Source organism: Myodes glareolus, chromosome 9, assembly GCF_982192425.1.
Source record: "Myodes glareolus chromosome 9, mMyoGla1.1, whole genome shotgun sequence".
NCBI lineage: Eukaryota > Metazoa > Chordata > Mammalia > Rodentia > Cricetidae > Myodes > Myodes glareolus.
In genome coordinates, this window is record NC_142034.1 from 6,101,613 (window position 1) to 6,127,143 (window position 25,531).

The window sequence follows — 25,531 nt, forward strand, 5'->3', positions numbered from 1 at the left end:
TGGGAAAGCACAGGTGGGCAGGGGCAGCTCTGGGAGGAGGCCCAGGGGGTTACAACCAGGAAACAAAACCGAAAGGCCAAACCCAAGCTTTAAAAGTCCAACCACGTGTCACAAGCAATAGAGGGTAGCTGGCCCATTGCTCTACCCCACCAGGGGGTGTGGGGGAGATGTTTAAGAGTCAAGAACCACAGCAAGAGGGTGGGGTGGCTCTGGCTGGGCCCTTAAGTTTCACTTCACTTGGGGCATTACCCTCCCTCCCCACTCAGTTCTGCATCCCAGTCCTTGACCACTCAGAAGTGGCAGGAAGGGTTTAGACCCATGTCTAACAGTGTGAAGAAGGGCTCCAGGAATAACCCCTGCCACATGCATGCCACATCCTCCACTCCTACAGCCAGGCAAGCATGCTCCACCTTACTTAACATCCTGCGGGAGGTTGAGAAGTATGGAGCCACCACCCTAGCCCCTTCAGGAATCCAGTCTTTGTGGCACTGGGACAACCCTGGTTGACACATTTGGGTCATGGCTGTATTTGTTCAACAGGCCCCAAGAAATCTGCCTATGTAGAGCGGTTAACAGAGGTAGGCCTGAAGGTCACAGCCATTGAGAAACCACAGAGCCCATGGTAACAATGGCTTCTAGGCTGAGGAAGAGGGAGGGTACAGTAACTAGGGAAGGACTTGCCCCCTGCCTGTACTCTCCAACAACTCAACTGGGATCATGTATCCTTGCCAAGGAAATACAATGGCCGAATGACAAACCACTGCCACCCCAGCCAGAGTCCCAACTGACCTTTCCCACCAAAGCAAATAAAACCACCACAAACCAGGGAAGTTAGAAAAGTCTTTAAGTTTTTAAATTAAAATTGCACCCTGGTGAGATGTGATTTTTTTTTTTAATCTAGGAACTCAATCCAAAGGCGGGCTCTCCTTAGTTGTCCTCCTCTGCCGCTAGTCAGAGGCTGGAGACCTGTGGGACAGCCAGGACAGTAAGGGATGGGACAGCCAAGTATCCACTCAGAGGTCAGCCAACTCTTCAGTCCCAGGAGCTCAGCATACTCAGTTGGGGACAGGGTGATGAGTTTCAGGGCCACTGAGGCCACCACCAGCAGAGATGAAAACTCCATCTACCATTGATGGGGTAGGAAAGTCGATGACTCCAACAGGACCCTTTGGGGACCTCCCTTGGGGGAGGGGCTTCCTAACGGCCAACATGGCTTTAAAGGCAGCATACCCACCCAGCTGCAAGCTCACTCCATCTGACTATGAGCACCCTTGTTACCCCAAATTAGACAGAGGAAGGTGTCAACAAGGGGAGATTCTGAGGCCCTTCCCTTCTGAAGCCAATATCCCTGATGTGCAGGCCCCTCTCTCACATACATCTATATTCATATATATTATAGTTATATATTAAAAAGAAGAAAAAACTTTCCCAAAGAGAAACTCCTGAAGACCCCAAGTGGCTCAGGACGTTTACTGTACCCCCACCCACAAAAATTCTCTTATAAAATCTTCCAGTGCGATCTTCAAGAAACCCTGCCCTCATGTCCCCCCTCCCCAGCCCTGCTCTGTGTCCCCACAACCCTGGACTGCCCCTGCTCCAGCCCAGTGCCATCCAGTCTCATCTCTGGCCGTCCATGGCTGCCATGGCTTTCTGCTGGGTGGGCCCCTGTGATGCTCCAGGGGGCCACGTGGGCTGTGGGCAGTGCAGATGATGGAAGGAGTTGGGGGAAGAGGGTGGGATCCAGGGCGTCTGGTGGTTGGGTGGGGATGCGGCCCAGAAGGGGCTGAAGTTTGCAGGGGGCGAGCAGGCCACCGCTGTCATGGGGCTGTTGCTGTTCTGCAGGCTCTCAGAGGCTCGAAGCTTGGAGAACATGGCTAGTGCATCCGGGAAGTTAGGTGGTGTGGCAGGGGTGTTGCTGGGAGTACACATCTGTGGAGAGAAAATAAAGTGTGGGTGAGGGCTACCTGCAGGGTCTTGGTGCCTCTGGTACACAGACAGCTTTAATAGACCACGTATCTCCCTCAGTCAAGAGGAAAATCCAAGGGTGTTAGCCAGTGTTTGGAAACATCAAGGGGCATGGGATGCAATGGTTAATTCCAACTCAAAGCTAAGGTGTCAACATGAAAGGACAAGGAGCAGCCCAGGACATCACAGCCCAGCTCCTTTCCTGACTAGGGAAGCCAGCTGGCTTCCTCCACAGTCCACCCTCAGATGGCCCCAGGGTGTTAGGCACCACGGAGCAGGCCAGATGCAGGGTCTTCTCCAGTACCAGCCAGGAAGCCTGCACTTTCTTGGGGTTTCCATTCATTCCACACGTTCAGCCAACAGGTCTCAGACTCTGGACCCCTCCACTCAGATTCCCTACAAGTAGATCTTGTTAACTCAATTCTTTCCGTATTGCAAATGAGGAAACCGAGACCCAAGGGTTAAGTCATGACAGAGCACGCACCCACAGTAGGTGCAAACTGTGGAGTAAGACTGCAGGGTCCCAGGCATGCAGGTGCAGAAGCCTCCAACAGCACTATGCATTCAGGGTTAAGTGCCACTCAGGTCTGGGCTCCCGCACAAACATGCAGTCTGCCACGCCAGCCCCAGATGCTAGCAGCACACCCCTTGAGGGTAACAAGTGCCACTGCCCATGGACTGGGAACAGGTGGATCAGAGCCCAAGACCTGCAGGAACCGATTCTGACCTCAAAGCCTTGTCTCCCTTCCTCAGGAGGCCGGGAGTCCTTTCAGCTTCTAATTTTAGCAACACTGGCTCCTCCCCAAGGCACAGGGCACTGGGGGTGGGGGGTGGGGGTGGCAGACACAGGACGGGATGCTAGAACTTTGTCCCTCTAGTTAAAGCAAAGCAAGAAAGTGAGGCAAGGACCCCACCTCAGTCTGTCCATTGACGCTGTGCCACATCAGCTCCCAGGGGATTTGGACCACTGTCTGCTCCAAGGCCCCCACAAGGAAGGCCAAAGGCCGCAACCAGGTCTAGCCCCACCCAGACACTTCCCTCCTCCCACCCTGATTGCGCTCTGCCCACCCCCATGACTTCTCTGCTGCAGGAAACAATGAATGGGGGTTTGTGAGCAGGCAGAGGCCAGTTGCATCACAGCATCGTGACTGACTTCCCCAGTCCGCCAAGCCAGAGGCCAGTCTTTTCAACAGTTAGCCTGCTCTGGAGAACAGCTTGGAAGGTTAATGGGGCCTGTGCCCACCTGCCCAAGTCACCTCAGGCAGATCCCTGGGCCTCTCTGCTTTGGTGAAAGCAGGGGCTTATAAGTACACTAAAGGCCCTCCTGTGATCTCAATCTGTGTCCCTAGCAGGACCAGGGTCCCTATGCTTCCCCTCTGTAACTGCCGGCCTTGCCCCTCCCCCACAACTGGGGACCCTTATCATTTAACCACAAACCATGGCTGGTGGCATGCAGGACAGTCCTTTAGCATTATGGCCACTCCATGGTGACTGGTCTAGAGACTGTGTTCATCTCAGAAAGGATCTTGCTAGACAGAGCCCAGACTGATCTGGAATTCACAGCAATCCTCCTGCCTCAACCTCCCAAGCACTGGATTTTCATGTTTTTATCAATGTTTTCTAATTACTTTGTCTCAAGAACAGGACTCCTAGATCAGGGCCGGGGAAGCACCTAGCACGTGTCCCTGAGGGATGCACTGATTATAATGTCTGTGTTACAAAACCAGCCATCTCCCCAAGGGAAGCTTCCAAAGGGTATCTCTCACACACACACACCCGGATATGCAGAGGTGGGGGAGGGGAGAAGGAACCAAACAGGACTCCAGTTCAAGTTGGGGCCTGCCAGCTTCCTTGTTCCAAGCCCCTAAGCAGAGCTGTGCTTCTCTGAGTGGCCTTGTGGGCAGGAAGGAATTTGGAGTAGGAATGGAGAGAGAGTATTCTCAGGTCCAGGAAGCTAAGTCTTTGCGGCTGGATGCAAGAGAGGGGTCTTGAAGATGATGAATTCTAAGAGCTTGGCTTCAGTACCTCTCATTTTCCCACCTGGCTCCAAATGCTAAAAGCTAGTTTAAATCAAGGCGGCGGACTCTTGTCTTCTGGCTTCGCTGATTGGAAGAAAACAGTGCCAAGAACAAGACACGGTAGAGGAGCCATATGCAGCTTGTCCCTTGAGAGAGCCAGGGACAAGGACGCTCCAGGAAAAAATGCCAAAAATGTCCAACAGCAAATCTTGGGAATAATGTTTTACCACCCCTCCCCTGGGCTCAGGCCCTCCTACATGTTCAGAGCTAATAGATAACTAGGGTTTGGAGTGGAGATGGGATGGCCTGGGCCTCAAGGAAGCAGAGTACCCACTGACCAGGAGGGCAAAGGCTTTTAGCCCGGAGCCAAGCTGGAGGGAGAAGACAAATGCAGGTTTGAGGCACTTCTGTTTCCTGGACACATGCTTCTTAACATACTGAGACTAAAAGAAGTCTTGCTTGACCAAAACAAAACCAAACCAAAAAACTAGCTGGGCGGTGGTGGCGCACACCTTCAGTCCCAGCACTCAGGAGGCAGAGGCAGGCAGATCTGAGTTCGAGGCCAGCATGGCCTACAAGAGCTAGTTCCAGGACAGGATCCAAAGCTACAGAGAAAAACCCAGTCTCGAAAACCAAAACAAGAGGAAAAAAAACCCACAAAAGAAAGTCTTGACCTTATCTCGGGTCTATAAATCTGCATATCCTCCACACAGGGCATGTTCCCCCAAAGCTTTGGAAGGGCCATCCGACCTTCGGGGGCAGAGCTGGGCTTCCGGAGCCAGGGTGGATCTATGCCTTCCCTGCTTCCTGCAGCACTGGTGTGTGTGTGTGTGTGTGTGTGTGTGTGTGTGTGTGTGTGTGTGTGTCTGCGCGTTGCAGGAACCCACTTGTGTGTGTGTCTGTGTCTGGGCGCTGCAGGAACCCACAAGTCCCTACTTCGGTCTCCCTCCCCTGGGCTCCCCAGAGGTCTGATTATCATAGAGTTCCTTCCCCATCTTCTGCCACCAGACTCCCCAGTCCCTGCTCGTACTCGGGGCCGTTTCTCCTCCCTCCCCTCCACCCGGGCCTCTAGGCCCAAGGCACAGCGCCGGGCGCCGGGCCTCAGGCCCCGATCCAGGAGACTGGAGGCGGGTCCCAAAGTTGGGCGAGCCAGCGCCGGCCTGGGAGCGCTCTTTCCTGGAAGACATTTTGGCTCTTTGTTTACATTCGCGGCGCGCCGCTCCCCGGCAACATGGCTGTCACCGGCGCCCTGACAGCGACCTGCCGCACCGGGCGGCCCCGTCCGCGGACCCGAGGGGCACTTACCATCTGCGGGTGGTGGTGGCTGTTGGGAATGTTGCTCTCTTGGAAGAACGTGCTCAGGGCGGTCTGCGGACAAACACGGGCCGCGGCGGCGTGAGCGAGGCCTGGCCGCCCCGGCCTCCCCGCCACCACCGCCGCCGCCGCGGCCCACGCGCGCCCCGCGCTCTCCCGTTCCCTCCCCCGCCGCGGCCCGGGCCCCCACGCGCACCTCGAACTGCCAGTGCGCCGCCTGCAGCAGCTGCTGCGCCTGGTCGGCCGCGCAGCCCGCGGCCAGCACGAACTGGTTGATCATGACCTGGTGTCGCAGCTCATCCGTGTTCACCGACATGGCGCTGGGCGGCCGCCCCGGGCTCGCGCTCGCAGCTCCGCCGCCGCCGCCCGGCGAATGTTGTGGTCCGGCTCGCGCGGCCGCGCCGACGCCGCAAACAACAGCGCGGGGCGGGGCCGCCGGGCCCAACGTTCGGGGGCCTCGAGCCGCCGCCGCTGATTGGCCCGCGCGCTGCCCGGCCGGCCGCCGGCTCCCACACGGACGTTCGATTCGAATCCTGCGGCGGGCCCAGCTGCTCTGTTGCTCTTCGGGTCCGGCCGCGCCCATTGGCGGAGCCGGCGCCGCGGGGGCGCCCTGGCATTGGCCGGCCTCCGTGTTTTGGCTCCTCCGGGTCGGTGGTTGGCTGAGAGCGACGTCGGAGGGCGGGGCCTGGGACGCTGATTGGCCTACCGCAGGCCGGTTTGAACGCAACTCGAAAGCCTTAAATGCGCGCTGATTGGTGGAGGCTCCCAGTGTTTGCTGTTGTAGGCGTGGGGGTGGTGCTGGCCAAGTTCATTCATTACTTCATTGAAACCGAACATGCTCAGCTGGAAAAGCGAGACCGAGTGGCTTTGACTCATTTCCTCTGAACGATGTGGTCATCTCGAGAAACAGAACGATCAAAATAGAAAACACAGAACCTTTGCAAGCTACTCGACTCTCAAGAGTATTTAAGTTTTAAATAGCTTCTAAACAATCTCACTTTAAAAAAAGAGAGAGAGAGAGAAAAAAAACTTTTGAAACACACCGCACAGCGTGAGGTCCTGGGTTCAATTCCAAAAAAGGAAAAAAACAAAACAAAAACAAAAACACCACCAGCAACGAAAGAGCCGGGTGTAGTAACGCGTGCTTTTAATTCCAGCACTCAGGCGGGGTGGGGTGGGGGATGGGGGTGGCGTAGGCAGGCGCGTTTCTTTGAGTTCGAGACCAGCCTTGCCCGCGTAGTGAGTTCAAGGACAGTCAAGGCTACGTAAAGACGTCTCAAAAAAGCCAAACACAGGCACACCAAAGAAAAAAAGGCCTTAGTCAGTGGCAGGGCATGTTTTGTATGAACCAATCTCAGGGTTTAAAAACCCAGTGCTTGCCGGGCGGTGGTGGCGCACGCCTTTAATCCCAGCACTCGGGAGGCAGAAGCAGGCGAATCCCTGTGAGTTCGAGGCCAGCCTGGTCTACAAGAGCTAGTTCCGGGACAGGCACCAAAAACTACAGAGAAACCCTGTCTCGAAAAACCAAAAAAAAAAAAAACAAAAAAAAACAAAAAAAACCAAAAAACCCAGTGCTTAAAAAAAAAAAAAGTTTCACAGGGCAGTGATGGCGCACACCTTTAATCCCCGCAGGGGCAGGCAGGTCTCTGTGAGTTAGAGGCCAGTCTGGTCTACAAAGTGAGTTCCAGGACAGCCTGATCTACAAGAGCTAGTCCCAGAACAGGCTCCAAAACTACTGAAAAACCCTGTCTCCAAAAACAAAAACGAAAGCAAACAAACAAAAAATGTATATGGTTTCAGCATGAAAGTTTTTCTTCTTGTCATCCACTATTCCCTGAGCAACAGTGTATGGTACATTTAGCCATATAAAATTTTCATTGTATTGGGTATTAAAGTGACATAAGATGACTTCAGACACATGGGATGATGAACTTGGTTTACAGGCAAATACTATACATTGTAGAATAAAAGCCTCACATAGCTGTGGTTCTGTACTGTTGGGGAAGGGGGCCTGGGACGATTCCCTCCCTGATCTAGAGGACAGGATTAGGGATTTACTCTAGGAGCCTCTGGTTCCAGACAACTTACACTGTTTTTCATCAGAACTAATTACAGAGTGTATTTTAACTCGATAGGGGTGTGTAGAACAGAAGGACAACAAGAAGAGAGCAAGCCCTGTTCCTATCTACTCCCCTGTGGGAGGCAGGCATGTGGGAGTCCCGTCTCTCTTTCCACGGTGTGGGACTGCAGAATCGAACTCAGGCCAGCAAGTCTGATTGCAGGGGCCTTCCCTCCCTGCATCACCTCCATAGTCCTGTTTTTATTTTACTTAAAGGGACTCGATTTTCCATCTAAAGACACTTGACCATTTTTGAGAAGAATATACAGAAGGATAAGGTTACAACCAATGTTTGCATACCAGTTAAAGCACAGCTAGGGGTGATCCCAGCGGTGGGCAGTTTGCTTAGCATGCAGGAAACCCTAGCTATCTCCCCAGTGCCCTGAGACAACAAAACCGCTTTGGGAGCTAGAACGAGTCAATCTCCTTTCATTTGTCTTTCAGTTTGTTTGTTTGTTTTGAGGAAGTAGGAGTGCTAAAATTATTTTTGAACACCCCAAAATTTCCATGGGCTGAGGTCATGAGTGTTGTCGGGCAGCCTCAGCATCCATGTTTCAGGGGCCCCTAGAGTGACCAAGATCTGTGGACACTCACTCCTTTTATATAGCACAGCATAACATAGCATAGCATCTGGACATAACCCCTGCACAGCCTCCCATATATTTTAAATAATTTCTAAAACACCCCATAATGATTAACAGGATGTAAACCCTATTAATGTAGTTGTACTGTGTTGCTCAAAAAATAAGAAGAAAAGTGTGTGCCTGTTTGATAAAAGTCTGGACAGACACAGTTTTCTGTCTGAATGTTGTTGTTGTTGTTGTTGTTGTTGTTGTTGTTGTTGTTTTAATCACAGTTTGGTTGGATGCAGAAATTTTGGATGCACAGAGTGGGCGGCACCTGAACGACTTCCCGCTCTTCTCTCCCAGGTAATTGCAAGGTGGAAACAAGAGACCAGCCGGCAGTCTGCACTGCCAGGCTCTCAGGCCAAGAGCTGCCCAGAACAAGGGAGCACTGTCTTTGTGGGCTCCAGACTTTCACAAGAACATCCAGGTGTCAAACGTGCCAGGGTGGTGAGTAGCAAGGTCTAGCTTGGATCCAGCCATTTTAAGAGAATGTTTCTATAGCCTCCAGGTCTCAATTGAAAAGCTCTCATGCGCACCATGGTGTATGAAGGCCTGTAATCCCAGCCTTTGGGAGGCTGAGGCAAGAGATTCACGTGTTGGAAGCTATCATGGGCTATGTAGAGAATTCAAATCCAACTCTCAAGGGAGGTAATATTTGAAAGCTGACAAACCTGTTATTTCCTGGACATCAAGGCAATTTATGTCTTCTCTAAGGATTATCTAGTGTTTTCCCTGTGTGGACACAGCTGTGGACACCTGGGATGGGCGTAGCAGGCCAGCCTCCTAAGCCAGAGGGGCTGGGGCTCAGGAGATCTGTGGTCTAAGGTCATTCCAGGAGAAGGCAGGAGAGCTGCCGAGCTCTGCCTAAGATCCAGGCTCCTGCCAGGTGGAAGGCCTTAATCCATACTTAGGCTTCTGAGAATCTGGTTGAAGATGAATGGCTGGGAGCAGAAGGAGTGCCTGGCTCCCTTGACCAGGGAAGAATGAATGAGGTCATGTTTGTGGAGGACTTTGAGCTCTTGAGATGAAAGCAAATCAAGAGGAAGGTATTATTAACTGAAGGTGTTATTATCTTAATCTGAAAGGACAATGCAAGGCCAGTGAAACACCGCCATAAAAACATGCCCATTAATAACAAATGAAACACAGCGATAGCCTCAGAACAAAATCCTGGTTGCATCAACGGCAGGGCTACAGAGCTGGCGATGATGCAGCAACAATCTGAGTCTGTCTTTCCCTGTGTGGTGTGTGTGTAACAAGATTGTTGTGAGCCAGTCCCAAAGAAGGCTCACAGTTGCTGGATTTTAATTCTAGGCAGCCCCATGCTCAGCACTTCCGGGGAGCTAGGTACCTCTCCTTTTCATGTGGGGACCACCAGGGATCCCATTTTCCGGGTGAGGCAGCTGAGGGACACGTGGTGCCGCACCCTGCCACCTCCTGTATGACCGATGATCACTTCAGCGGGGCTCAAGTGGTTTCAGAGGCTCTGAGACATCTGCCAGGGAGGTCCTGAGGGGCAGAAGGGTACCCACTGTTTTCAGTAATGATAGAGAAGGGTAGAGAGCTGGCAGTCCCACCCTCGCCTTTACAGCACCCTCTATTGATTTCCTGGCTATTCTTTTTTTCTTCCTTTCCACATCTTTGTTTGTCCAGTTTTGTTTTTACTTTGTTCTTTGAGATTCAGTCTTCGTGTAGCCCAGGCTGGCTTTGAACTCACTAGGCAGCCAAAACTGACCTTGAACATCTGATCCCAGGGTTGGGATCAAAAGCTCACATCAGCTTCCAGGCTCTTCCTCCTTTCTACTTCTTATGCCCTGAACCCAAACAGCTTGAAGAAAACAGAGAGAGAGAATTTAAGGGTGCCGAACTCAAGTCGGGTGGTGCCTTTAATCCCAGCACTTGGGAGGCAGAGGCAGGTGGATCTCTGTGAGTTTGAGGCCAACCTGTTCTACAAGAGCTAGTTCCAGGAGGACAGGCTCCAAAAGCTACAGAGAAACCCTATCTTGAGAAGGAAAGAGAGAGAGAGAGAGAGAGAGAGAGAGAGAGAGAGAGAGAGAGAGAGAGACAGAGAGAGAGAGAAGGGTGCGGAATTCCTAAGAAGCCTAAAGCTAGGAGAACACACAGAACCCTCCAAGGCAAGGTCAGGGAGTTACAGTAGCAATGACCGAGATCAAGGTTGGGTGTGTCAGGAAGTTCATTTCATCCCCATCCTCCTTTCTTCCCTTTCCTTCCCTCCCTCATTTCCTGTCTGCCTGTCTTCCTCTAATACTTCCACCTTTTTTTCTTTTAAAGACAGGGTCTTCCTATGAAGCTCTGCTTGGCCTGGAACTTGCTGACTTCAGGGAAAAGCTGGGATTTGAGTCCACACCCCAGTGTCTACAGAGGCTATGCTCCCTACCTACCCCTGGCTGTCCTGGAACTCAGTATGTAGACTCACTATGCGCATGCCCTTAAACATTACATTCTACTTTCCAGTCCAGTCAGCCTGCTGGAATCTCCCTAGATGGTACTGACAAGATAGGAAACACCTTTCCTCTGTGTTGTTGCAGACAGAAAACCACGGCTAATCCCCCAGGGATGAGTCCCTGCTGGTTTATACCAGATTATGTTTTCCGCAAACCGTCACGAGCCTCACAAAGGACAAAGGCCAGACCACTCCCAGCCTAGTTAAGGGCATTCCCCCAAAGCAGCGTTGTGGTCTGAACACCGTGTGCTGTACCTGGCAGGCAGGTGATAAGACAGCCCCACCTCGGGTTGCTAGGTGTGTCTTAGTCCTCAGAGGAAGGGAGACAAAGGGAGGGTTGAGGGACTGCCACAGTCTCCTCCTTCTCAAGAGGGGCAATTGCTTCCTGCTCAGTCTCCAGAATCTCTCTGGGCAAGTAATGCAGAGGCCTTGGAGCTAGGCATTCCAACTTCCTAATGAGAATGGCTGTCTACTGAGAACAGACTGCGAGCCAGCCCGGCTCTCTCCTCATTTAATAGAGAAATATATATGAGAAACAAAGACCCAAAGCCTGTACATCACACACACACACACACACACACACACACACACACACACACACACACACACTCCAAGGAACCATATAAGGAATCATACAGGCATCCTTGTACTTTCTCACTGAACACAATTCGAGAGGTCTAAAGGCAGCACCTATGCAGTCCCTAGGAAGACCTTTCCCAAATTCCTACTCTGCTTTCTTCACCTGACTTGATGGCCAGATTCCCACCAGTCATTCTCCAGTTCTCAATTCCTGACCATGTAGGTATACCTCCCAGAAACTACAGTGACTTTGGTCTGCCTATTGGTGAGACTCATTTCATCCCTCCTATCTCCCCTGGTGGGTGGCAGCCTCGAACCAATGGGATACCTCTCTGAACGAGCTGGCTTTTCATCCTTTTCGTGACTCAGTGAGGTCATTCTTATCAGGCTAGCTATTATAGATAATAAGGAAATACTCCGAGGAGGCTCATTAGAGCAGAAGCAGGGATGGATTTGGGTAAATAAAGGAAATGAAATTGGGTTGTAAGCACTTAGAAGCTGAGTATGGTGGAATATACCTATAATCCCAGTACTCAAGAGCTCCAGGCAAGAGGACCACTATGAATTTAGAGGCTAGCCAAGGATACATAGCAAGACCCCCATCTCAAATACCCAAGGAGACCTGGCTCTACCATTCCTGGGTATGGTAGACTTCAAGACCAAATACTCCTGAGTATTTACCAGAAGGACTCCAGGACAACACGTCACAGACACTTGCTCATCCATGTTGACTACAGCTATACTTATAACCCCATGTGTATGAATGTTTCCTGCGGGCTTGTGCACCATGTGCGTGCGGGGTAACCACGAAGGTTGGAAGAGGGCATTGGATACCATGAAACTGGAGATACAGGTGGCTATGAGCCACTATGTGGGTGCTGAGACACGAACTCAGGCCCCTGGAAAGAGAAATGAGAGCTCCCAACTTCTGAGCCATCACCTCTCCAGCTTCTGCACAGTGGAGTTTCTGTCAGCCATAAAGAAGAACAAAGTTGCCAGGCTGGGGTGACATGGGCCTTTAATCCCAGCACTAAGGAGGCAGAGGCAGGTGGATCTTTGTGAGTTCAAGGCCAGCCTGGTCTACAGAGCGAGTTCCAGGACAGGCTCCATAAATCACTTGCAGAAAACCAGAGACAATCATAGTTAAGTGAAGGAAGTTAGTTTCAGCAGGACAAGTCCTGAATGCTGCCTCTTATCTGTGTTCCTAGATTTTTATATAGTACATAAAGTTGTACACGGAGAAATGGAGGTGGAAGTGAGACTGTCCGGGGGAACCGAGGGGACTGACAGGAAGGGCGAGGGGACGAGGGGAGAGAAGGGGAGGTGGGAGTGTGAGAGGGGACAGGACACACCTGTAAAAAATTGAAAACAAAAGCCAAAGTGGCAGCTGGGGAGATGGCTCAGTTGGTGAAGCGCTTGAGATGCAGGCATCAGGTCCTGGGTTTGAGCCCCAGTCCTCACATAAACAAAAAAGCCCGGATGGGGATGGCATTCAAAAAGCCCCGTTTGAAACACGTGTTGGGAAGGTGGTGGGACTGGAGGAGGAGTGAGCTGGGGGAGCCCAGGCCTGCCTGGTTGGCACTTGCTCTGGGTGTGCAGGGGTGGTCCTTCCTCTCTCTAGGGAATGAGTCCCAGAGTTGACAAATTGGCCCCAAGATTTTTCAGGTTCACCAGGTTAGACTAAGTTAGGTTGCTGTAACTCAGGCTGCTGTAGGGTTTTACCTCTCACCCTTGCTAAGGTCAGTGGGTCAAGGAAAACTACCCTCAGGGCAGTGACATCATTTTCCAGGCAGTGGACTCTTCCAGCTGGCTAGCTGAAGCCCTGGGGCCAGTTTTTGTAAATAAAGTTTTATTGACACACAGTTGGCCCTATTGTTTGTCCCTCTGACTCCACGGTGCTAAGGTTGAGTCAAAGCAAAGTTGCTCCACAGACCACAAAAGCCTATGAAGCTTTCAATCAGCTCAGAAGGGGCATGCTCTGTTTCATCCAGGAGGGTCATGTGACTTCTCTGAAGTGAAGGAGGAAAGGGTGTCGCTGGTTTCACAGACAGCTAGGCTCTTGGGCAACGGTGTAAGCTCAAGATTGTTTGCTTATCTTTGGATCTGGGAGTTGAATATTAGCTAGTTAGCTAGTTGACTTATTTTCATTTTCTTTATTGGTTTCTCTGTGCAGCCGTGGCTGTCCTGGAACTCACTCTGCAGACCAGGCTGGCCTCGAACTCACAGAGACCCACTGACCTTTGCCTCCTGAGTGCTGGGAATAGAGTCGTGCACCCACCTTCCTGCTGTAGCCTCCCAAGTGCAGGGATGGCCGGTGTGTCTGCTATGAGTGGCTACGGGTTCACTTATTTTTATTTAGTTAGTTATTTCTCGAAATAGGGTTTCTCTATGTACCTTGATTGTCCTGGAATTTGCTCTGTAGTCCAGGCTAGTCTTGAACTCAGAGATCTGTCTGCCTCTGCCTCCTAAGTGCTGGGATTAAAGGTGTGTACCACCACTACACTACACTAGGCCTGAGTATTGGTCTTTAGACCAGTCTGGTCTGGAACTCATTAAGTAAACCAGACTGGTCTTGAACTTTGGGTAGTCCTTCTGCCCCAGTCTCATGAGTTCTGGGATTAAAGTCATCAGGTTTAGTTTTATTGTTTTATTTGATTATTGTTTTGCAATGCTAGGAGTCTTAGTTATTGTTCTATTGCTGTGAAAGACACCATGACCAAGGCAGCTTATAAAAGAAACATTTAACTGGGGACTTGCTTCCTTACAGTTTCAGAGGGGAGTCCACGGTGATCGTGCCTGGGAGCACGGTGCTGCAGCAGTGGCTGAGAGTTTACATCTTTCCCACAAGATGGAGGCAAAAAGAAAGTGTGACGGGGCCTGGTGTGGGCTTTTGAAACCTAACCACTCCTCAAACAAGGCCTCACCTCCTAATTCTTCCTAAACAGTCTACCAACTAGGAACCAAACATCCGAATGCAGGAGCCTACGGAGGCCGTTCTCTCTCAAGTGCAGGAGCCTACGGAGGCCGTTCTCTCTCAAACAACCTCTTGAGTTAGAACTCACAGCCCAGTTCATGGTAAACAATCACTCTCTTGTTGAGCTGTACTCCAGTCCCATGCAGGGATTTTTTTAAAAATTATTACTTGTTTTATTATTTTATTTGCCTATATGTACATATTCATGTGAGGGCTATGCGTGTACATGCATATGGACCAAAGGTTTTGGGGTTTGTTTTTTGTATTATTTTGTTTTTCAAGACAGGGTTTCTCTGTATAACAGTCTTGGCTGTCCTGGAACACACTTTGTAGACCAGGCTGGCCTCGAACTCACAGAGATCTACCTGCCTTTGCCTCCCAAGTACAAGGATTAGTGGCATGTGTCACTGCCTTTTATATATATATACAAAGTCTTCCTATGTAGCCCTGTCTGGCCTCAAACTTACAGTGATTTTCTTGCCTCTGTCTCCTGAGTACACTTGAGGATGATGCCACCCCCCACCCAGTCGGGGTGGGGGTGGGGGTCCTGGAGTGTGGGCTAGCCAAGTCCAGGAAAGGAATTAAAACTGACCAGGACCCAGCAGAGAAGAGAGAAATGTTAAAAGAGGTACAAAGTTTCTCATAAGACAATAAGGTTCCAGTTTCAGTAACTTTTAAGGCCCTAAGAAGTATTCAGGTGGTGGAAGAGGGGATCATGGGGGAAGGGGGTGGGAGGGGGGCAGGAGGAGTGGGATTGAGATTGATTTTGGAAAAGTCAGGCATAGTGGCTCACATCTGTAATCCTAGTATATAACATGTTCCAGGCTAGCCTAGATTACAGAGTAAACTATGTCTCAAAAAAGGAAAAGAAAAAGAAAATCCTGGACCTGAGTTTATTTAAGATACAGCTCCCGATTGTTTTACAGTTCGGTGGTGAAGATCCCCTGTCCACAGTGAACACACCGCGGAGTGCTGTTTCCTGACTCCCAGGCGGCAGAGCACACTGGTTACTCTCTGGACCCAGCGTGAGGCTGTTCATAAACACAGGGCAGGGTTTGGCCAGAAGAGGAAGGAAGTGCTTAGTGTGCACAGGAGCACTGGGTTGTGAACACAGAAGTGGGAAACCCCCAGGATGTGCCTTGCCAGGTCAATATGCTTGCCAGTCTTGGCCGGGTCTGCTGCGCTCTGAAGCTCAGGGGCAGCTAGAGAAGCCCGCGTCCTGCCTTCTGGCGGCTTCTAGATCAGGACAGAGCCATTGTCAGAGTTGTGTTTGGAGCCCGAGTGTCAGGACGCACAGAGCGAAAACAACCCCCAAACCCCAGACCGAACCTGAATGGAAAGAACTGAGCAATGAGATGGGTGCCTGCCTGCCAGGCCTGGCCGGGAAACCGGTTCAGAAGCACAGAGTTCGAAGTAGCATTTCAAGGCGGTTCCATTACTTCTCTGCCAGAGTTCTCCGAGAAAGGTTGAAGACCAGGAGTCTGTGTGGGGGTGGTGCATACCTGGAATCCCACCACTTGGTAGACTGAGGCCAGAGGATTTTAAGTTCCAGGCAGAAAGAGATCCTGTCACAAACAAAACAACCAAAAAAAAGACTTCCATGAAGGCAGGCAAGACGATGCATGACTGAGATCACCATGTACCCGCAACTGGTCTCAAATTCACATTCTTTATCCTACCTCGGCTTCTGCAGTGCTAGGATTTTAGGTGTGACCCACTAGGTTTGATCCAGGACTTGGTTTTTAAAAAGGAGGGGTGGTATCTAAATTCAAATACGGAAACAAGAGAGCAGCAGCAAGGAGGTGAGTTAGAGGAAAGAGAAGAGCAGGGTGTGGGGTCCAGCCGACAATCCCAGCACTTGGGGGACTGTGCCAGGAGCACTGTGAGTCTACCATCAGCCCGGCCTACGACAGAGACTCTGCCTCTGGAAGCCAACGAAAAAGACAAACGACAAATCCTACCTCCCGAGGAAGCTGAGGCAAAAGGATCATTTGAGCCAGGAGCTTGAAACCTGCCTAAGCTACCTAGAAAGAGTCAGTCTCACGTGCTGGAGAGACGGCTCAGTGGTTAAGAAAGCTTGCTGCTCTCCTAGAAGGGCTGAATTCAGTTCCTAGCGCCTATGTTGGGCAGCTCACAACAACCTGTAACTCTTAATTCCAGGGGATTCTCTGTGGGCAATGCACTGGTAGCACATATATCAATAAAAAATAAAATCTTTTTTTTGTTTTGTTTTGTTTTGTTTTTCAAGACAGGGTTTCTCTGTAGCTTTGGAGCCTGTCCTGGAACTAGCTTTTGTAGACCAGGCTGGCCTCGAACTCACAGAAATCTGCCTGCCTCTGCCTCCCAAGTGCTGGGATTAAAGGTGTGCACCACCACTGCCCGGCAAAAGGCAAAATCTTAAAATCAAAACCAGACCCTGTCTCCAGGAGGAGGAGGAGCAGTGGAGACAGGCAAGGTAGCGGTCACAAGGACAGTGAGTAGGCCTGAGTCACTGATGGGCCGCTCCAATAGACTTTCCCTGTGAGGCTGGTGGACTGGCCATGTTTGAGGGAGACCTGGCTGCAGACTCCTATGAACCTCAGGAGAGTTCCTACTTCCTGTACCTGGGTGAGCTGCAGTGTCTTCCTATTGGAAATAGGAACAATATGGGCACATGGTACCTATTCCTTTTGCCTTCGGAGGCTTGGGAGCACCAACGTATAGCAGGTGAGTTCCTACACTCGGCTTTCTGAGGGAGAAAAGCTAGCTGAGCCATGGGCTCATAGGTGGTGTCAGGGAGCAGGTGGGATTTGAGCTGAGATGGGGTTCACCTTGATAGGCATGGGAAGGGCACGCGTGGAAGGAGGTTTTTCAAGCAACACTGTGAGCAGGAACAGCAGGCTGTATTTGGGATTCAGGGGAAATAAGACGGAGGAACTTGCTTGGGGGTGAGTGTCTTCCATAAAGTAAGAGGGAGTCACAGGAAGCTGGCTCTTTTCCAAAATTTTTTTTTTTTAAATGGGAGTGCACATACTCAGGGATTAAGCATGTGTCACTACGCCTAGCGTTGAGGATTCAGTTTTGAGGCAGGGTCTCAGGTAGCTCACACTGGCCTGGAGCTTCCCACATGGAGGAGGATGACCTTGGATTATCCCACTTTCTTCTGCTTCAGCCTGCTGTGTGCTGGAATGACAGGTGTGGGCCGTGTCTTGCTCAAACTCCTTTTCATACATAGATTTCATCTTGAACGATAGAAGATAACCACAGATGACTAAGCAAATAATAAATACACACTTCATGGTGCGTAGGAGGGGCCTAATCCTCCCAACAGCACCTAGATGGTAAACGCTAGCTCTGTTTATTGTCTGGTGGGGCTCTCCCCAGTCTTTGAAGGGCCCTAAGCAGACAGTTATCACTTATATAAACAAGCAATTAGCTGGGGAGTAAATGTGTTATTGTAAGGAACTGCTGGTCAGTCAGCAGTGGACCAGGACAGACTGCCAGGTGCTCGATGCTCACGAGGTACTTGGGAGCTACGGTCCTCACCCTCAGTGCCGCCTCACCTGGCTTTTTTCTTTTGCTCTTTGGCCTCTTTGCCTGGGAGGGGTTAGATGGCCATGGGGGTTGGGCTGATGGGTTAATGAGTTCATGGACTGCAGCCCTGGCCTCTACTCCAGTTTTGGAGGAAGGCTGTAGGATCTCTCTCTCTCTTGATGTCTCCTGAGTTCACATGTGAGGGTGCATGCAGGCATGTCTGTAAATCAATTGTCATTCACCGGGCAGTGGTGGCACACGCCTTTTATCCCAGTACTCAGTTCTCAGGACAGCTAGCGCTGTTTCACAGAGAAAACCTGTCTCAAAAAACCAAAAAAGGAAAAAAAAGAGTTAGAAATCATCATTTCTCAGGTGCTACCCACCCTGTATTTTGAGGCTTGATCTCAGTGGGACCTGGTGTTTGTTGATTGGGCCAGGTCCCCAGGATTTGCCTCTTCCAGCTCCCTAGCATTGGAATTGCAATCCTGTGTGACAACAATGTTTGGCTTTTTAAATGTGGGTTCTGGGGATCAAAGTCAGGACCTTGTGCTTAAAGACAAGCACTTACCAATTGGGCTACCTTCCAGCTTCAGCTTCCCTTCCCCTCCACTTTTTTTTTTTTTTTTTTTTTTTAAAGACTGAGTCACTTGATTTAGCCTAGACTGGTCTGAAACAGCTTTGCCAAGGATGACCTTGAACTCCTGATCTTTCTGCCTCTGCTTCTGAATTAATCTTTTCTCCACTCTTTCCTCCTCCTTTTTTTGAGACAGGCTCTTGCTACTTAGCCTAGGTTGGCCTTGAACTCACAACCCTCCTGATTTAGCTTCCTAAGTGCTGGGATCACTGGTGTGAATCACCACACCCCAAAGTAACATGGTCTTCTTTAAATTTTTAAACTTATTTTTATTTATGTGTCTGTGTGCTCCTGTATGAGTTCAGGTGCACACAAATGTAGGGGTCCACTGAGGCCCAATGGTGTCAGATCTCCTAGAGCGGGAGTTACCTTGAGCTGCCTTGTGTGGGTGCTTGGGACCAAGCCCAGCTACTCTGCTAGAGCAGCAAGTGCTCTTAACTGCTGAGCCATCTCTCCAGCCCCAAGAGTGGTTTTCTTCTTTCGATTTGAGCACAGGCACAGAGAAGTTCGTGGGAGTGAAGTACACCGCTTGCTGGCGCTGTGATGGGGACAGCTGGGCACGGACACATGCTTGGATTGGGTTTCTGAGCTCCTCCCTTGAGCTGACTTGTCCTCATAGCTCAGCCTGACAAACAGAGCCAGAGAGAGGGAAGCAGGCAGGCCAACAAGTGCAGCCCGCAGGGAGACTCCTGTGTCCTGAGGTACTGCTGTCGCCTGGCTGCAGCTCCTATCAGTCAGGACTGCCTAAGATTCCTTCCAAGCTAAATGATCCAGCCAGAACATTTTGAGGAAACTCTAGCAGAGGCTGAGGGGGTGGGGGCTTTGTGGCCCTGCTGTTGGGGGAAGTCGGGGAGGGGACAATGGGAGGTGTGTGTGGTGGTGGAGGTGTGGGGGAGAATAGAAACACAGAAACACCCTGGGAGAAGGAAGAGAATTTGTTCTCACTTTCCCCCTTTGATCTTCTAAGCAACCGCAGTTGAGTATTTCTTTTGTTAGAGGTCTGGGCTGTCTACACTGCCTCCCCAAGACTCCAGCTTCTCGAGGTAAAGAGAGACAGATGCTGGGCTCCGCGCCTGCCTGGTCTGTTTCCGCTGGAAGGGTGTGGAGGCAGATGAGTGGATACTGAGCTGAAACATTAGTAGCACATTCTTTGCTCATTGGCTTTGCTGAACAGAATGTGCAGCCCCAGGTGGGGTCAGTCCCAAACCAAAGGAAGCCAGCCCAACAATGAGGGAAGTGAAGACAGGAATGGACTGGAGTACAGAAACAAGCTTACAAGGTCTGGTATTTGATGGAAACCATCTGTCATGCCAATAAAGCAAACCAGAACCAACCTCCTAACTCCTGACTTCTCTTTGCTTCTCCTTTTATTCCCCCCTCTCTGTGTCTCTCTGTTTCCCAGCGCAGACATGCGGAGGCCAGAGAGTATCTCCAGGAGTTGATTATCTCCTTCCACTATAATGGTTCCGATGAGAGAGGGTTTCAGTTGGTAGACCAGGTGGCCTGAAACTCACCATGTAGCTCAGACTTTCCTTGAATTCCACAGAAATTTTGCCTCAGACTCCCAAGTGTTGGATTATAGACAGGGACTACCGTGTCTGGCTTCATCGAGATGTTCTCATAGATGTATTTGATAATATTCACCCCTAATTTTTTCAAAGTAATCCCTGAGTGGTGTGGGAGGTCCTTCTGTCTATGTGTTGCTTTTATTGGTTAGTGAATAAAGAACTGGCTTGGCCTATAGCATGGAAGGAGGAAGGTGGAGTCAGAGAGAAGCCATGGAGCTGCCGGAGACAAACGTGTTGAAACTTTGCTGGTAGGCCTTGACCTCGTAGTGATGCACAGATTACTAGAAATGGGTTAAATTAAGATGTAAGAGTTAGCCAATAAGAAGTTAGAGATAATGGGCCAAACAGTGTTTTAATTAGTACAGTTTCTGTGTGACTATTTCGGGGCTGAGCAGTCGGGAACGAATAAGCGGCCTCCTCCACCTGAGCAGAAATAATATCTGAGGACTGCTGTGGGAGCACATTCTGCTCCTTCAGCCAATAGCCCCACTTTTCCAGCGCCAGATGCCTGAGCAACAGGTCAGATACACAGCAAGGCAAGATGGGGACCATGATGCTAAGGGCGAGGTCTACCCGGGATGTCCACCTTGGAGGAGTCCCTGCTATTCGGCGCTGTATAAACACCATTGCTCACTTTGCTCTTGACTGGAAAAGTAAGTTAAGTTATAGACCCACCTGAGGTTTGCAGCCACTGGAGGACCAACCTGACAATGATACTTGTAAAAAGGGTGAATTCATATCTGACAAGAGACGAAATGGGATCCAGGTGTAGGGTGCATATTTGTAATCCCAGTACTTGGGAGGTTGAGGCAGGGTGATTTCTACAAGTTCAAGGCCAGCCTGAGCTATGTGGGCCTTAGAGGTTTCAAAGCCTTTAGGATAGCTACTGCCTGTGTTAGTATAGGCTGCTCCCCTGAGCAAGATGCACAACTATCTGCAGGTGACACTACAAGTGTGTGTGTGTGTGTGCGCGTGTGTAGACCGAAGAACACCAGTGTAGCCTCAGGAACACTGTCCACCAATGAGAGCTACTGTTTCAAAGGAGGTGAACAGCAACAGCGTCTCTCATTGATCTGGAGTGCATCACCTAGATTAGGCTGGCTGGCTAATGATCTAGGAATCACTTGTCTCCCTGGGACTCTCAGACAAGCACTTGCCACCATGCCAGCCCCTCCCCCCAGTGAGACAGGGCTTTTCTGTAGCTTTGGAATCTGTCCTGGAAGTAGCTCTTGTAGATCAGACTGGCCTCGAACTCACAGAGGTTTGCTCTTCCTCCCAAACACTGGGATTAAAGGTGTATGCTACCACCACCGGTTGTGCCGAGTATTTTTATGTGGCTTCTGGGAATCAAATTCATGCTCCCATTCAGCTTTTGAGACAAGCACTCTACCAACCATATTGTCTTCCCAGTCCGATGTGGGCTTTAGACAACTGAAGCCAATCACCAAGGAAGGGATCAGGGCATGTGTGTTGCTGGACAGATTTGGCTTTGGAAGACATCTGTCTTTCTTCAGAAGGACCCACCCCCTAATCTTCTGGCCCAGTATGAACTCTGACAGATCTCCTGAGGCATGTGTTACCTCCCTGGCCCCACTGCCTGCAGAATGCTGTGCTCCAGGGCAGTATCTATCACCTCTTGCCTGCAGGCTCCAGTTCTTCCTGTTGAAGGAACTGTCGAAATGAGCACACGTGTTATGTGTGGAAAATGTACATGTGGGTTGAAACCAGGGCAGCCAAAAGGAACAAAATGGAAACTCAAAGGAACTAGCTGTCCTAGGGTTCTTTTGTCCTGTGTGTCCACCCTCTTTTTTTTCTTTTCTTTTTTCCCGCCCCTAGACCATGACTGAGAGGGTTTGGACCTAATCGAATTCTGGGCTTTTACTTCTGTCTTCCATGCCCGGGACCCTGAAAGGCTGGGTTCTCTGAGGGCGTTCTCTCAAGGGATGCTGAAAAATAAAGGGGATTTACACAAATGAGGAGACATACTTGGTATTCACACATAATCTCCCTGTGCAGAGTTGGACCCTCCCTGGACCAGGTTTTCAAATGAAAAGCATTTTTATAGCTCACCTGACAGCTGTCGCTTCTGGATTTTTCCTCTCCTCTGGGTCTTCTCTCTCAGGCATTCTCCCTGGCCCAGATCTTCAGGGAGTGAACAGAAGGAAGCTAAGGAAGGTCCAGGGAGGAATGCAGGCCTCTGCAGCTCCAGGCCAGGCTCCTTGGAGAGATTACCCGATTACCTCACCTTTGTCCTAGGCGCGGACTGAGGTTCTTTCCAAAACTTTATCAGTGTGTTTAGTGCGTTTAGATCGTAGACAAGAATTCAAACTTAATTCACAGAAACCCTTGTTGATCCAGAACTTTCTCCAAAGTAGCTATCTCTTTCTCTTTCTCCTATTGTCACTTTCTATAAACAAGTCTTTGGGGGCTGCCATACAGCTCAGTTAGTAGCTTGCTTGCCTGCATCCACAAAGCCCTGGGTTCAATCTCCAACATCCCGAGCACTAAATAGATTGGACATGCTGGTAAACCTAGCACTTGGGAGGTGGAGGCAGGAGGATCAGAAGTTCAAAGTCATCCTGAGCTACATAAGGAATCTGAGGCCAGCTGAAGCTTACATGAGACCTTAGCCTTCAAACAGACCTCCTGCCTCTGCCTGCCAAGTGCTGGGATTACAGGCATATACCACCATAGTCTGTGGTATTTTCAGACAAAGAAACCGAGATGAAGATTCTAAAGACTTAATAACATATATTAATTGGATTTCCATATGAGTGAAAGGTTAAAATTGGGGGATGGGGAGGAGACTACCTGTTTGTCCCTGTGGTAATATGGTACAGCCAAAAGGACCTCACAGCATCCCTTGTGAACTGCCAGGCTCCCAGATGGCAATCTGAATAAATCTGCTTTTTCCCCCCTTAAATGAGCAAACAAAAAACAAGCCTTGCTCAAGACCTCCCTGCTAGGGTTTCTGTGTCTTACATCACTTTTGAAGCCTGTAGACAGGCTTTCTTCATGAAAGGAGGGATAGATTTCTAGGGTGGAAAAGTGTGATAGAAGATGGGAATGAAGCCAGGTACACGTCTTTAATCCAAGCACTCAGGAGGCAGAGGCAGGTGGATCTCTCAGTTCGAGGCCAGCCTGGTCTACACACTGAAACCCTGTCTCGAAAAAAAGGAAGATGGGAATGAATCCACCTCAGGTTCCAAGAGGCGGGACTAGAACAGAAAAAAAGATATTTTTTTAAAGATTTATTTATATGTATGAGTGTTGTTAATTTTTGTTTGTTGGTTGTTTTTTTCCAAACAGAGTGCCAATACTCTGGTTGTTCTGGAATTTACTCTGTAGACCAGGCTGGCCTCAAACTCAAGAGATTCACTTGCCTCTGCCACCCATGTGCTGAGATTGAAGGCGTGCACCGTTGTGCCTGGCCCTGTATAAGTGTTTTGCTTGAATGTATGTCTGTGTACCATGTGCAGTTCCTTGTGCCTCAGGTCAGAAGAGGCCATCAGATCCTCTGGAACTGAAGTTACAGATGGTTATGAACCACTGTGTGCTGGGAATCAAACCTAGGTCCTTTGCAAGAAAAGATGAGCCATCTCTCCAGAGTCACTGACAGGGGATCTTGTGATTGTCAGTACTTAGATGGGAGACCCCCATCTCGAAAATAAAAATTGATGTGTTGTTTTTGTTTGTCTATCTGTTGTTTTGTATGAGGCAAGGTTTTATGTAGCCCTAAGCTAGCCTTGAACTTTATGCAGTCTGAAGTTCCTAACTCTCCTTTCTCTACCTCCCAAAGACTGGAATCACATGGTTCTAGAGTCTCGGTCCCTAGTAGTTTACGGTCACCTAGCACATGCAAGGAAGGATCTGTGTGTAGAGAAAGGAATACGGCTCCAGTTCCTTCCCTAAGCTACACCTGGAAGCATAATGATTAGAGCCAGGGGCTGCAGGGAGATCTCCAAACTCTGCTAGGGACCGGGGTGAGCGTGTCTGGAGCAGAGACTTGGCCTCCCTCAGTATCAGCCAATATGAATGACAGGAAAGGGTTCCTGTCACCCAGGAGACCTTGGAGAAAACCAAGGCGTTTGTTCATAACTTTAGCAGAGACAGTTGGTTATTACCAAGAAGATGAATGAAAATGCAGAATACACTTGGGAGGGGGAGGCAGGAGAATCCAAAGTTCAAGGTCAACCTTGGTAACTGGAAGTACTAGGTTGAGCCAGAAGGTGGTGGCACAGGCCTTTAACCCCAGCACTTGGGAGACAGCGGCAGGTGGATCTCTGTGAGTTTGAGGCCAGCCTGGTCTACAGAGTGAGTTTCAGGACAGCCAGGCTGTAACACAGAGATTCCCTGTGTGTGTCAGGGGGAGTTCTGGGTCAGCATGAACTACACGAGATCTGGTCTCAAAAAGTGGGGGCGGGTGGCAGGGTAAAGGTGCCTGCCAAGCTTGAAGAACTGAGTTCTATCCCCCAAACCCACACAACTGAAGGAGAAAAGGTTTCTGTAAGTTATTCTTTGACTGCTGGAATCATCTGGTGGCACAGGACACCCCCCACAGGACACAAATAAAATGTAACTTAAACCACAGTCCCCTTGCAAACTCCACACAACACACACACACACACACACACACACAACCAGGAGACAGCTAGAGCTATAAAACAGCTTTACAAACCGTTAGGCAAGCAGCCACCCCAAACTACTGCGTGTTGCTGAATATTGAAGTCATGCTGAAGCAGTTCAAATTCTTGCTGATCAGTCTCCCCTCCAGGGAAACAAAAACAAACAAATAAACAAAAAAAATTCCAAAACCTCATCAAACCCACAAATACCGAAATGTCTGTAATTAACTGAGCAATGACGTCTTCTGCATGCCCGAGCTTCTGTGGTGTGTGTATGTGTGGTGTGTACGCGCGCGTACACGGAAGCCCTAGGTCTGCTCTACCTAGGTCTGACCCCCTTTTTGTTCGGGAACTCTTCACCCATAGGCCACACATAGGCCTTTCCAAAGTCTCCAAAGAACAGTTCAAGAGGGACAGGCTTGAAAGTGACAATCTTGAGTTGATGCTCCACCAAATCAAACCCCAAAGGCTATCTGAGCTGTCCAGGGAATGGGGCACAAACAGCATAAACAGAGGGGACGGCCACATTTTAGCGGGTCACCCAGCCACCCCCATGTAGTCTTGTTGATCGTTTGGGACGCTGGGTTGTCAGAGCTTTTGGGGTTCTGGCGGGAGGGGCACGAAGGAGGTGGATGCTGCCCGTTGGGATCTGACCTCAACAGAGGCGGAGGAGGTGGAGCCCCGGCTGCCAGGGCGGGGCGGCTCGCTTTGGGATTCAGGGACAAAGGCGCGCGAGCTCGAGGCAGGCCTCCCCGGGGTCGCAGTGATCAAACCCGGACCCTGCTCGAGCCCGGAGGGGGACCACGCTCCTTCCGCCTGACGCAGCGGGGCCTCTCGGCCGTGGCGGGGCAGCTCCAGGAGACCCAGATGCTTGCACATCGCTGCCGCTGAGTCCCGGGTCGCGTCCGCGCCGCAGCCTCCGCGCGAAGCACGCGCCGCCGGCTCCCACCGCAGCTCGCTTCCCATTGGCTGACCGGCCCGCGGGCGCTCCCGCCCCGCCGCCCCATTGGCTGTGGCCGCCGCGGTCCCCCTCCCGCCCCTCCCTCGCTCTCCAGCCGTCGCTGACATCACGCGGCCTGAGGCGGCGGCGCCCCCCGGCTCAGCCCAGCAGCCCCTCAAGGCAGAGGCGCCG

At 50.6% G+C, this 25,531-nt stretch overlaps 1 protein-coding gene and 1 long non-coding RNA gene across 2 annotated transcripts; both read right to left on the reverse strand.

Annotated features, from left to right (window-relative positions):
• Positions 1 to 827: 827 nt before the first annotated feature.
• Positions 828 to 5,813, reverse strand: Ubald2 (UBA like domain containing 2). The gene is made up of 3 exons (XM_085696070.2): positions 5,494 to 5,813; positions 5,289 to 5,351; positions 828 to 1,929 (listed from the first exon to the last, which is right to left on the reverse strand). The coding sequence occupies exons 1-3, from the start codon at positions 5,611 to 5,613 to the stop codon at positions 1,618 to 1,620; spliced, it is 495 nt and encodes a 164-aa protein (XP_085552196.2). The 5' UTR covers positions 5,614 to 5,813; the 3' UTR covers positions 828 to 1,617.
• Positions 5,814 to 14,944: 9,131 nt separating this feature from the next.
• LOC146893352 (uncharacterized) lies at positions 14,945 to 25,376 on the reverse strand. The gene is made up of 4 exons (XR_015003897.2): positions 21,845 to 25,376; positions 18,576 to 21,720; positions 17,602 to 17,889; positions 14,945 to 15,624 (listed from the first exon to the last, which is right to left on the reverse strand). It is a non-coding gene; the product is annotated as an uncharacterized LOC146893352 (long non-coding RNA).
• Between the last annotated feature and the right edge of the window lie 155 nt (positions 25,377 to 25,531).

Bases quoted from the DNA above. Each gene is read 5' to 3' on its own strand.
- Ubald2 (XM_085696070.2), bottom strand. From the start codon at position 5,613: ATGTCGGTGAACACGGATGAGCTGCGACACCAGGTCATGATCAACCAG. The intron at 5,352-5,493 runs GTGCGCGTGGGG...GTTTGTCCGCAG, and splicing joins CGGCGCACTGGCAGTTCGAG to ACCGCCCTGAGCACGTTCTT. The intron at 1,930-5,288 runs GTAAGTGCCCCT...TTCTCTCCACAG, and splicing joins GCCACCACCACCCGCAGATG to ATGTGTACTCCCAGCAACAC.